Source organism: Mastigoproctus giganteus, chromosome 9, assembly GCF_048544385.1.
Source record: "Mastigoproctus giganteus isolate SK-2022 chromosome 9, ASM4854438v1, whole genome shotgun sequence".
In the NCBI taxonomy this organism is placed as follows: domain Eukaryota; kingdom Metazoa; phylum Arthropoda; class Arachnida; order Uropygi; family Thelyphonidae; genus Mastigoproctus; species Mastigoproctus giganteus.
Window position 1 is genome coordinate 169,995,486 of NC_143583.1, and position 13,298 is coordinate 170,008,783.

Here is a 13,298-nt window from a genome sequence, read left to right on the forward strand (position 1 = left end):
ATGTGGAGAAATCCTGTCATGCCTAAATATTGTATAGATTTTAACTGAAGGTGTCACTTGCAGAGAAAGATTCATTTCTTGTAGACAGATGCCTACTGGATGATGCTGATTTATCAAATCGTGAATATCGTCTATGTTGCTACGGAGGCCTCTACAATTCCACTGAATCAACTAATCCATTATTTGGCTTTTGAAGTAGGTGTTTCTGACTGTTTTTTAGAGCCAATCTGTTTATAACGTTCCAATTTTATTTTATCTTTTCTCGGGAAAATGGGTTGTGCAGTATCCATGTCTTCTTCAGCATGTATTTATGTGTTTTGTCATCGGTTTCCATATCTGCGGTTAGAATATTTTGCAGACTTTCAGTATCTGAAAGTGATGGAGTAATAGTTGGTGGTACGGTGACTAGGGTTTTATTTGCTTGGTCTTTTACTTGTTCTTTAGGGGACTCCTGCGGATTCGCTAGAACAGCCCAGCTGCATATATGAGTTTCGGTACTGTGAGCAAAACTTGTTTCCTTGCTTCTTGGTAAGTCACTTTGTTTTCTATTTTGTATTTCTGTATCTTCTTTCCTGTTTTCCAGGTTTCACAAACTTTTGAGTAAGCTGGATGGCTACTGTTACAGTTTGGACATACTGGTGTTTGTGCTGGGCAGTCTGTCTGAGTGTGTTCCTTGGATCCACAGTTGGGGCACACTGAAACCCCTCTACACACTGTTTGAGCATGGCCAAATTTTTGGCACTTGAAGCACCTGAGGGGATTGGGGATATAAGGTCGGATATGGCAGTTCAGATATCCAGCCTTAACTGTAGCTGGAAAGATTGGTGTTGAAAAGGTCAGTATAACGCTGTGTGTCGGAACCAGTTCACCATCTTTCTTGATTTTAATTCGCTTTGCCTGTATAACTTTTTGGTCTTGTAGCTCTTGGACTAATTCCTCTTCAGTAACATTTAATAAGTCCCACTCAGAGAGCACTCCTTTGGATGAATTTAGGGTGGCATGTGGAGTTACTGTGACAGGAATATTCGCAAATTTTGAGATTCTTAGTAGGGCTTCAGAGTGCCTACTATTCATCTCTATAAGTAGATCTCCAGAACAGAGTCTTTTCACCATTTTAGGTGGTCCTGCAGCATTCTCAAGACATTTCTGGATAAGAAATGGAGAAAGTGCACCTATCGGTTGATTTGTTTGAGAATGTATTATAAGAAACAGTGGTGATTCCTTTTTGGAAACTTCTGTTCTTTGTCTCTTAGGATGGGAGGTGTCAAAGTCAGTCTGGTCCGTCCTTGAACAGGTTGAGGCACGAGGCTCAACAGATGGATAACTATCTTTGTGATCCATGTCAGCTCCTTTTAGCCCTTGGCAGAGAGCCTTTTCTGCCAAGGTTACCGGCCCCGCCACGGGGAGGCAGGAGCAGTGCCACTAGAGTGATCAAGTGGTGTAAGTTAGTTTGTTAGTTTTAAGGAAAGAAAAAAGAAAGATGGTTTTCCTTTCTGTACCTTACTTACAATTCATAAGAGTAAGTTAACAATAAATAACTTTAAACGTAAGAAAAACTTTCCAAATTAACAAGAACTGTCGCAGTGAGAAAACGCTTTGTAAATAGCTCAGAGAATCGCTCGATCACAATAACGCTTGGCACCCTGGGCCATTTCTTTAGCATCTTACTGAAAGACATTGTTAATTAGCCTTGCCTATACAAGTATTATGAAATGACTGCACACAACCGAGAACAATAAAAATGTGCTGTATTTCTATTTTGCAATGCAGGCTACACATCATACCTGACAGCTTATTTGTTCATGAAAATACAGTAAACCCCCGCTATTTGCGGTATCTGTATTCGCGGTTTTGTGTATTCGCGATCGCTGATTTAATATAAAATGAAACCTAAAAAAATGTGAATTTTAAAGCACCATGAATATTTTCCGCCATAAAAAACATGGGCGTGGCTAAAATTATCTTTCCCGGTCAAAACAGCGCTCAGTGGGTGGGGGGAGATGGGTGACAAAATCGCGATCGTGGATGTTTCTCGCTAACCCTTGTTCAGTATGTGTTATGCGCTTGTCATGGAAGGTTTCGTGTTTGCTTTTAATTTATATGCTTATAAATTGAATAAATTTATAAATTGATATGCGTACAAAAGTGATAAATCTACCGTTTTGCAGTGTAAAACAGACTTTTTCGAGTGTTAACGGAAGAAAGTGACTTTATTGTGGACAAGTTCTTTCTAACCCATACAAAAAATATGGCTACGAATAACAAGGGAAATGTGAAAAGATCAAAGAAGGTGATGACATTAGCGAATAAAATTGAGTTATTAGATAAAATTTCTAATGATGAAAATGTCTCCTCAGTGGCAAAACATTATAAAATCTATGAGTCAACGGTACGATCAATCAAAAAATCGGAAGAAAAAATCCGCCGTAGTGTACATGAAAACGCGCTAACTGCTTCAAAAATTTGTTCTGTAATTCGCGATGTTAAATTTGGAAAATGCTTTAAATCTGTGGATAGAAAGACCGAACTCAAAATAAAATTCTGTTAAGTTCACTCATCATTCGTGAAAAGACAAAACTCCTTTATCAACACTTTAGCGAAACTGGTGATAGCACTGGCGGGATAAGTTTTTTTGCTAGCAAAGGCGCTGGTTTGAAATTTCTAATAAATATTACATTTAATATTAAATTGTTTCTTATTTTCATTTCGATGCCATATGCTTGCATTTCACTATGTACTGTCTATGTACATAGTCATATTATGAAGGTACATCTAATACATACATACACAAAATTTTAGACTAGTTTTTCTTATATATTTCATACTTTGGAACGGAACCCCTTTATTATCATGGGAGCCATAGCTCAGTATTTGTGTTTTCGGTATTCGCGACATTTCTCAGGAACGTAACCCCCGCGAATAGCGGGGGTTTACTGTAAATAGAAATTTGCAAAATTAAAAAATTTTAAAAAAAAATTACAATTTCAATGTAGTTTTATTATTTTATTTTTGTGAAAAGAAAAAGACAAATAAAAATCAATTTTTGCAAAAAGAAACAGAGAAACTCTTTTCTGTCAGCTACTGTATTGTGATGGTCAGATGGAGAAGGAACAAAAAAAAAGTGGGAGGGGGGGTATCTTCGATTTTAAATCTGGAGATTTGATAGCTATGGTATACACTCCTTGGACCAGAGAAACGTTACAACACTCAAAATTCCCAAACTGTTGGTTTAATTTTAATTCTTTGCTTCTGTTTTTCTTACAAACTTCACAACAAATACAAAATTGAGTTTGAAGCATCATGATTGATAGAGCAAGGCTGTGAAAGTGAATACAGAACCTAATTCATTTACTCATTAGTCATTAAGTGTAATAGAAAGCACTCATCCAATAATTCTCACAATTTAAGCTCAAACTTTATGTGGAGTTAAATGTTAACTGCTTTGTAATTCTGATTTAGTGATCTCTAAATAGATATCCTTCTCCCCTCAAAGACTATAGCTATTATCTGTAATGGTAATGGCTTGAACCAAATTGAGATCATTATTTTCATAAACTGTTCTTTGGTTTGTACAATTCTGTAAAACTTTACTTCAAAATTTAATCTGGTATTGTTTAAAGTATGTAGCATTAGGAACTACTATGAACAAAAGGATGATTATAAATGGCCAATGCTCTTCATGGGCTAATCTTATTGAGTAGGGTATTCTCACAGGGATTGGTTGAACCCCCATACTGTTTTAAATATTTATTAATAATACAGACATAAGTATCTCAGGTTTTGTCTAAGTTTCCTGATGATGCAAATGTGGGCATTTTGGTTAATAGCAATAATCCGTCTAGGCTACTTAACAAAAGCTGAATAAAAATAAGTAGATGAGCTGTAAAATGGCAACTGAAGCTTAATGTTGATAAATGTAAGGTACTGCATTTTGGGTAGTGATAATTCCAGAATAATATACCATTTCAATGACCCCCAAACTCACAGTAGTACTTGATAAGGAAAAGGACTCAGGTGTAATTGTACAGTCTGACATGAAATTCTGTGAGCAGTGCAAACAAGACACTAGAACAGCCCATGGGGTTCTGTCAATAATACACAGCAATTTTTTTTCAGCTGAAATCATTGTATAAGGCAAGGTTAGGCCACATCTGGATTACTCCATATTCAGAAACTTTTAGGATGGACATAGGTTGGAAAGAGAGCAGAGAAGAGATTAGTCAGGAGGGCACAAAAGGATATATTTATCAAGAACAAATGGGGTTTTCTAAATTGCAGTCTCTGGAAACTTAGAATCTGCCTGGTGACCTGACTGAGGTGTATAAAGATTTAAAAGGGTTAAGTAAACAATGCTGGTCTAATCTTTACTCATTCTAAGAGGATATACATAAGGGGACATAAATGTAAATTGAAAAAAGGATGGTTGCAAAATAGATATGTGCAAATTTGCATTCGGCTGAATATAAATGACTATTGGAATAAACTTCCTCCTAGTGTATTACTGAAAGTTTCGGACAAATTACAAAACAATGGGCAAATGAAATGAAAAGTGAGGGGTGTTTTTTTTTTTTTTTTGGCTAGTGCTCCATCATGTTCCCAATGTTAAGATTAAAGAATGTTATTCTGCTCCTAAGGAACAGTTCTCAATTTGATTACTAAGATTGTTTTTTTATTATTCACATATTACTAAGATTATTACTTAATTTATTTATCAAATTTAAGACAAAAAATGTTTTACTTTTTTAGGAATCCATAATTTTCAGTAACTCTGTTTCCCCCTTATCTGTAGTAATTTTGCTTTTCTTTAATTAATTAATCATTATTATTTTTTTAAGTGTAGATAAATACTTTCTTGTATTAAATTCTTAATTCTAAGTTCAACACTTACGTCTTCAATTTTGAATTTAATTCTACTTTCTGTGTTAGAGAAACTACCTATTGCCTGTAATTGTTAAACCAATTTGGGATTATTTTTTATTTGTTTATTTATTTTTTTGTTAATCTTGGTACATTTTGTGCAAAAACCTTACTCAAAAAATTTAATTTGGTATTAGTAAAACACCATTAAATCCCCAGTTGATTAGCGTAGATAACAATATTAGTTTAGGAGAAATTTATTGATTGGTACATTTTTATCAAATATATTGATAGAAGATGTTAAATTATTTTTAGGTTAATGACAGCAGGTGTCATTGTTATTGCTTTCTCTTTTATCTATCATCATTATTGTGTTATTTGCTTATTCAATTTGTGTTTCTTACTATTAATGCTTAGTGTCAGTTTATTTAATAGATTACAGAATACTTATTAATAATTCTAATTTTTGAATAGATAATCCATGATATTATGTGACAAGCTGATTGCATGAAATGTAATCAAGTACATGAAAATTTATTGTTAAGTTGTTAAAAATGTATTGCTAATCTCAATGATGTATGCCTATACTTTTACAAATGTGGGTCTATATAAATTCATACAAAAAATGCATAAAATGAAAAGTCTCGTTTAAAAACCTCTTAACACATACCCAAGTTGTCATTCCACGTGAAGAAAATCTTGCAATCTGATCTTCAAAATTAATTCCTCCTACCCCAATTACATCCATCTGATCTGCAGGGTTATTCAGAGTCCTATAATATATATTTTTTCTTTTTTGAAATATGGAATAAATTGGGTTTAATAAAAACAAGAAACAAGATTTTAAATTTTTTTAGGTACTTTATTTAAAAAGAACACTTAATACCAAACTGTTAGCATGAATCATGATATATAACCAGAAATTCATAAGTAGAAGCACAGCATACTTAGCAAAGGAAAATTCTATAGCTATTAGACCTCACAGCAAGGATATCACATGTATTCGTAGCAAACGTTTAAATCGTTATATATAGCAATTCTTTTAGCTTTACATTCCCCCCCCACACAGATCCCCACATGTTTCAGTGAATCCCACACTTTTCCAAATTGTTTTCATTTTGAAAACTTTTTTTATATATTAATAAGAAATTTCTATGAATTCCAAAATATCCAGCATGGATGATGATAGGGAATTCATTTTTAATTGTGGTAAATGGTAGCTCTAACGTAAAACTAGATAGTGTAAAATGTATCACTGCATTTAGGAATTTATTAGATAGAGTGGTAATAATAATTAATTAATTGAATTTATTCATTTTATTAATTTTCATTGTTAATTTCAATATCATGCCACAGACTAGAGCAGCAAAACAACGGGCACAAAGTAGCAGGAGAGCTGACTCATGGAAGAACCGAGGTGGGGAGGGTGATTCTCCAAGGCATCATTGCCTAAGATAATGTACAACTTGCAAAACGTTGGCGGAACTCTTTGGAACATGACATGATCTAGCCAAGGGGGATGTCTTTGTGTGTGCTAGGTGCAGAGAGCGTCAAAAAATTAGGTGCCAACTCAGCATTCTGATGGGCGCTTATGAGAGTTGAAAAGTCAGGAAGATGCACTTGAAGGTATTAAAAGGAGGGACCCATCAAGCACTCAGCTGCCCAACTCAACACAATAGCTCACTCTTGTGCATCAGGCAAAACAGCTGCAATTTCCAAGGCAGAATGCACTGCTCCCACAGGAGTTAGTTATTACTGTTGGTGACTCTATTCTCAGGAAGACGGGTAATATATTCTATAAAAAGGATAGGTGGAATAGGACCAGGGTATGTCTGCCAGGGACAAAAGTTGATGATGTTGTTGAACAGATATCATCTTTTAGGGGCACAAAGGGTGATTGATATTGTGGTACACATTGGCACTATTGACATTAAGAGTAGGAGATCTGCAGATTTACTTAACAAGTAGAGGTCAATGCTAAAAAAGAAAAAAAAAAGTCATGAGTTAAGGTTAAATTTGAAAGTGCTTGCAATTCTGTCCAGACATGATAGGAGGGAGTATATGATGAGACCCTTGTCAATCAATTCAGCCCTGGAGGGATTGAGCAGGCCCACAGGGTAGAATTTTTCCCAGAGTGGTCTGTGCTTGATAACAGGAAAGACTGCTTCTATAGGGATGGGATACACTTAAATAGAAGGGCTGCAAGCGTGTTTGCTGATGCTATCGGGGCAGCATTAAGTGGATCGGAAAAATGCTAGCTTGGGGGTATTCACAGTCTAAAAGGTTAATAGTAGCCACAGGCAGAGGTGACAGTGATTCTTGCACTGCTTCTAGCCAAGGAGGATGGCCTGGAGGGTGTAGTGCTGGGAAGTTTAGGACCTAGTGGGAATCATCAAAGGGTAACTAAGAATAAGAATAGGTGTATTTATACTTGAATGTACACCAATGCTATAAGTAAAGTAAATAAATTTGATGAATTTTAAGTGCTGGTCAAGACATCAAAGGCAGATATTGTTTGGATATCAGAGACATGGTGTCACACAGATATAAGCAGTGCATAATTCAAATTTGGGGACCACAATGTGTACAGAAAGGAAAGACAGGATAGGAAGGTAGGAGGGGTTATGCTGTTAGTTAAAAAACACATAAAATCGAAGTAAGTGCATCTTGTTGATGTGTGCCGGATGACATAGATGTACAGTGCATTCAGTCAGTTTGGTGTGACATAAGCACTGAGAAAGCAAAAATGAGAATAGCAGTGTGTTATATGCCTAATGACTCTAATGAGAACAATGAACAACTGTACAGAGAAATAGAATGGCCCAGTAAATCAGATTGTGTTATAATGGAGGATTTTAACTTCACAGATATTGCCTGGACCTTGTGGATTGGTCACTCGCACACTAGCAAACTTTTGTGGTTTTACTGGATGATTGTTTTCAACAGCAGCATATTTGAGAGGCAACCAGAGAGTATAATACTCTTGATCTAGTTATCAGCAGTGATTATTTGTGCATTAAGAATTTGCAGATAAAGAAACCACTAGGTGGCAGTGATCAGAGTGTACTGATATGGGATTTACTTAAAGATATAAGGGAAGGGTTTTAGCTACTGTAAATGAAACTACAGTGGTCTCAGACAGTTTTTAAATACTATACAGTGAGACTAACTGATGATGATGTTACCAACAGTTCGTGGAAGCTACTAGGCTTTTCATACCGACCATGAAATATTGTTGAAGATTTAGGCTAAATGGGTGTCCAGATGAACTAATGAGACTTGTGGCAGAGAATAAAAATGTATGGGATGAATATAAATTATCAGGGAACAAAGAAGCCTATGGCAGATATAAGCTAGCATGTAATCAAGTCACGAAGGAGATTAGGCAAGCAATGGCAGATTACAAAAAATCTTTGGCAAAGGAAACTGAGAAAAATAGCAAGGTCTTCTTTACTTATATAAACACTGGAAGGGGATGAATCAGGTTGGTCCACCTGATATCGATGGTTCAACTGTTGATGATCCCGCTCAGATAGCTGATAATATGAATGAGTATTTTGCATCTACGTTCACACACTAGGAGTTATTAAGGGAGGAAAATGCCAGACGTTTATCAAACTATATCAGGGTGCTTAATGATTCTGTAATAACTGAGAGCAAAGTGGAGGAGAAATTGTTGAAGTTAAACATAAGAAAGACAATTGGGGTGGATGGGATCATCCGTTTATATTAAAGGAGGCAGCACAGGAAGCAAGCAAACCCTTAGCCATAATTATGAGAGCATCATTGGACACAGGGAAAGTCCCCATGGACTGGAGATGTACAAATGTATCCCCAATTCACAAAGGGGGATCTAAGGGTGACAAGAGTAATTACAGACCAGTTAGTTAAATTTCTGTTCCGGGTAAAATAATGGAGTCAAAGGTTATATATGCATTGCAGATCATCTAGCCAAGATTGCAGTAATAATTCATACACAGCATAGGTTTGTTAGGGGAAAGCCTTGTCTTAAAAAATTGATTGGATACTATGATGGGGTTACAGAAGAACAGGTGCAAAAAATAATTTTGATATCATATACTTAGATTTCAATAAAGCTTTTGACACTGTTGCGCATGGAAGAATACTGTACAAATTGGGGAGGAATGGTATTAAGGGCAAGTTGCTACAATGGATAAAAGGGTGGTCGAGAGAGAGAAGACAGAGAGTGGTAATCAATGGACGCTACTCTTCGTGGACTAATGTTATTAGTGGAGTCCTCCGGGGTTTGGTGCTAGGCCCACTGTTGTTTTGTATATTTATCAAAAATATTGATAAACTAATATCAGGCTTAATGATACAAAGGTTAAAGGGTTGCTAATGACATTAATGGCAGTGTGCTAATACAGCAGGATCTAGAAAATTTGGACAGATGGGCAGAGAAGTGGCAACTGAAGTTTAACACTGACAAATGAAAAGTACTGCATATGGGTAGGAATAACTTCAGAGAAACTTACCAACTGTGTGGTACTACATTTAAGGTGGTAGAAAATGAAAAAGATCTGGGAGTAATTGTGCAATCATATATGAAGTATTCTGAGCAATGCAGACAGGTAGCCAGAGCAGGTCATGGAGTATTGTCAATGATATGCAGGATGCTAGAGCAGGTAATGATGTATTGTCAATGATATACAGGAATTTTGCTAGTACGGAAAAGGAGGTGATTATCCCTTTGTATAAGGCGATGGTCAGGCCAAGCCTTGAGTACTGCATTTAGGTCTGGACGTATCATTTTAGGAAGGATGTAGAGTTGCTTGAGAAAGTATAGAGAAGGGCAACAGAGTTGGTGAGGGGGAATGATTTATTATTTGTTATTTGGTTTTTAGGAGCATTAGCAACTAATGCCATATTGCTCCGGGGATATGCGGTGTCATTCCCTGACCTTTCCGCATCCTCCATATTTGGTTGAGGGAATTGAAGGGGTCCTCTTACCAAGAAAGGCTTAAGTTTTGCAAATTGCAGTGGCCAGAGATCCTGCAAGGTGATCTGATTGAGATGTATAAGGCCTCAAATGGGTTGAGCACACTAAATTCTGATGGGATCCTTCTTGCTTGCACAGATTAGAAATCTGAAAGAGCATAAATTCAAATCGAGCAAACACAGTTGTAAAATAGATGTGCGGAAATTGTCCTTTAGCCATCATCATCATCGGCCCTTTTCAATCCCCTGCAGGATGAAATCCTCTCCAGCAACTTTCCAGTTCCTTCTGTTTTGTGCAATGGCCATCCATTTATTACCCACAAACTCATGACTTTCATCTGTCCATCTCTGTCATTGTCTTCCAGGTTTTCTTCTGGCTCCTCTTGGGTACCATTCTGTTATTTTCTTAGACCATCTGTCATCGTGTCTTCGAGCTATGCTTCCTGCCCAAGACCATTTTAATTCTTTAGTTTTGATAAGACTGTCCTTTACTTGAGTTTGCTGCCTAATCCATGTGTTTCTCTTCTTATCTAACAGTCTGATTCCCAATATAATTTGTTCCATTCTTCGCTGTGTAGTTCTCAGCTTCTCTTCCATTCTTTTGGCGAGTGTCCAAGTTTCACTTACACAAGTCATTGTGCGGAGTATACACTGGTTCATTATTTTACGTTTCAGACAAATTGGGATATTGCTCCTCGGTATGTGTCTATATTTCCTGAATGCCATCCATCCAAAATTTATTCCTCTCTTGACTTCCAGTCATTTATCATTCTTACAGCTAATGACTTGTCCCAGATAAGTATATGACTCCACCTTTTCAATTACTGCTTCTTCAATCATTATATCCCTTTCTGTGGCATACTTTTTCATCATTACTTTTGTTTTAGCCATATTCAACTTAAGTCCAAAGTTAGTAAGTCCAAAATCGTTACTAACTCTGCATAACTGATTAAGATTTTCCTCTAATCCTTTGGGATCATGGCTTATGACCACAATGTCATCTGCAAATCATAAATGGTTTAGGTACTCTCCATTCACATTGACTCCTTTCTGCGACCAGTCTAATCTTCTGAAAGCTTCCTTAAGGACAGCAGTAAACAACTTTGGAGATATTGTGTCTCCTTGTCAAACTCCTTTCTTAATTCCTTTAGCCAGCGAGTGGTTAATTGCTGGAACAAACTTCAATCTGTCATTGTGGAAGTTGATAGCTTAAATAAATTCAAGGGGGAATTAGACAAACTTTTAGAGGGAATGGATGTGTGATTTTTTTTTTTTTTTTTTTTGCTGAAAAGGCATAAACTCATACACTTGCTTTATTGCATCACATGCCTCCATTACTGCTACTGGATGCTAATTTATAGTATAAATGATAATTCACTAGAGCAGTATTAAACTGTATTTAATGAAATCTCCTAGAGTTTCCATAAAGAAAATTATTGTAATAATGGACAAATTAAACTGTTTTTTTAAATGGATATATATTTTTGATAAATAAATAAGATAAAGGAACAAATTATGTATATTATTATAAGGTACACATTGCATTACATTTCATAGGAAGCGAAATTATCAAATAACACATTAGATGCTAAAATCTTCTATACTGTACTCAGAAAGTGTTATCAAAACCTCATTTCAAGATCTTTAAGTGACAGATGGCCTTGAGGTGGGATTTGTATGCCAGTACCTCTTAAAGATGGGCACAGAGAAAAATGGGCAGTATATCAATATGAAATTTTATAGTGGATTCTAAAAGAATATTTTTTATTCAGATGTGAAATTCTGAGAAAGATCAGACCTGGTTTTGCATATCTCCTGTTGCAATGGATAACACAGGCAGATATCATTCTGTAATTCCCTCATTTGTCATGATTTTTCATAATTTCATTATTCTCAACCTTTCAGCCACCCAAGTCTAGTTTCATTAATGCTTATATTCAGGTTATCAATTCTCTCCTTATGTATAAACACTGAGTTACCACTTCATTAGGGAATCACAAACTCAATGAGGTGTTGAAGCCTTGTCAGCTGTTGTTCACCTCTCATATCAATGAGCTGTTTTCAACCAGGAAATCACTATTGGCTGAATATTATAAGGTTATCGGATCAATTTCAATACACAGTCATATGTGAAATGCTCAGCACGGTTACATTTCTGAGATGCTCATATGGCACATCTGGAGCTGACCACCATACATTGTTTAAAGTAACTTAAATCTTTCACCTGCACTGAATTGAACATTGCTATATATATATATATATATATATCTGCCCACATGCTTTACATCACCATAGCACAAACGTGATGATGATGAAAGTGATGGAGCATAGATAAACCTAATAAAGTGGTCAGTGGTCAGAGAGAGATGCACTTTTTGGAAAGGTCAGTGTAGCCAGTCTCAATAATTTGGAAAATGAAATTCACTGTAGCCATTTGCTCATCATAGTTCTTTTATTGATTATCATTATACATTTTTTTTTAACTTTTAGTAAAAAATTAATATAAATGGCTTTGTTTAGAGAGTATTTTATTTTGGAAATATTTTCATTACGGATAATTACATCATTTACTACTTTTAGTTAAAATTTGTCATTTTTGCTAATATACAATTCTTTTTTTTAATGTAGCTGGATATGCTCCCCTTCAAAATATTCTCTCTTTTTAAATTTCATTTCTACAAAAATTTGGCAAGCAGTCAATGTAATACTTGGAAATTTTCAACCAGTATTCCAAGGGGAAACCTTCCTACAAGAACAAACTTTGTATGTAGCTACTGAATGACCATCATTTCTCAATGCCGAATGAAAGTTGTATGTAAAGGCAAAGGAAAATTGTCACTGCCCCATAGTCAAAAAACTGTATATCACTGTCACTAAAATATTTATGAAATGCATCACATATCATTTTTATCAAACATACAGGAATGTCAAATGTATGGGTGTTCACAAACCTTTACAAAACTAACACATGATTCCATGAACAGGGTACATTTTTTTTTTATGACAACCCCAAACACGAGAGGTATTAGAACCTATAGTACTTAGTACAGTGCACGGGTTACAGGTTGAGAAGACGAAAGGAGATATTTGTCGACATTAGACTTGAACTTCTACAGACTGTAATTTTCAGGAAATATGTATGAAGAAAGGTTGTTCCAGAAAACGGCAGTTAAATGAATAAACGAGGAAGATGAAGAGTTGGTTCTGTGGGTTTGAAGTTGGACAGTAAATGGATGTTAGCTGGTGACACCACATGTTCGGATTATTTTGAAAGAGAGAGAGCAGGAATTATAGAAGCCAATTCAGAAGAACAGTGCCCATGGAAGTATCTGTAGAAAAGGCATGCAGCAGAAACAGTACGTCTATGAGACAGCGAGTGGAGAGACTCTGTTAGAGATGAGTCAAAAGAGATATATCATCTTGCCTAGAAATCGGAGATAAGCCAAAGATAAGTAGGAGAAGAATCCTTTTTTGTGGGATAT

The 13,298-nt window shown here is 35.8% G+C and overlaps 1 protein-coding gene across 3 annotated transcripts in view; it reads right to left on the reverse strand.

Moving 5' to 3' along the window:
• The window catches only part of S1P (membrane-bound transcription factor site-1 protease), a 680,544-nt gene that overhangs the window by 382,266 nt on the left and 284,980 nt on the right, over positions 1-13,298 (reverse strand). For all 3 annotated transcript variants that reach the window (XM_090381734.1, XM_090381736.1, XM_090381735.1), the window contains exon 11: positions 5,528-5,630. In XM_090381734.1, the coding sequence (XP_090237860.1) occupies positions 5,528-5,630 (103 nt within the window). The remainder of the gene's footprint in view (positions 1-5,527; positions 5,631-13,298) is intronic.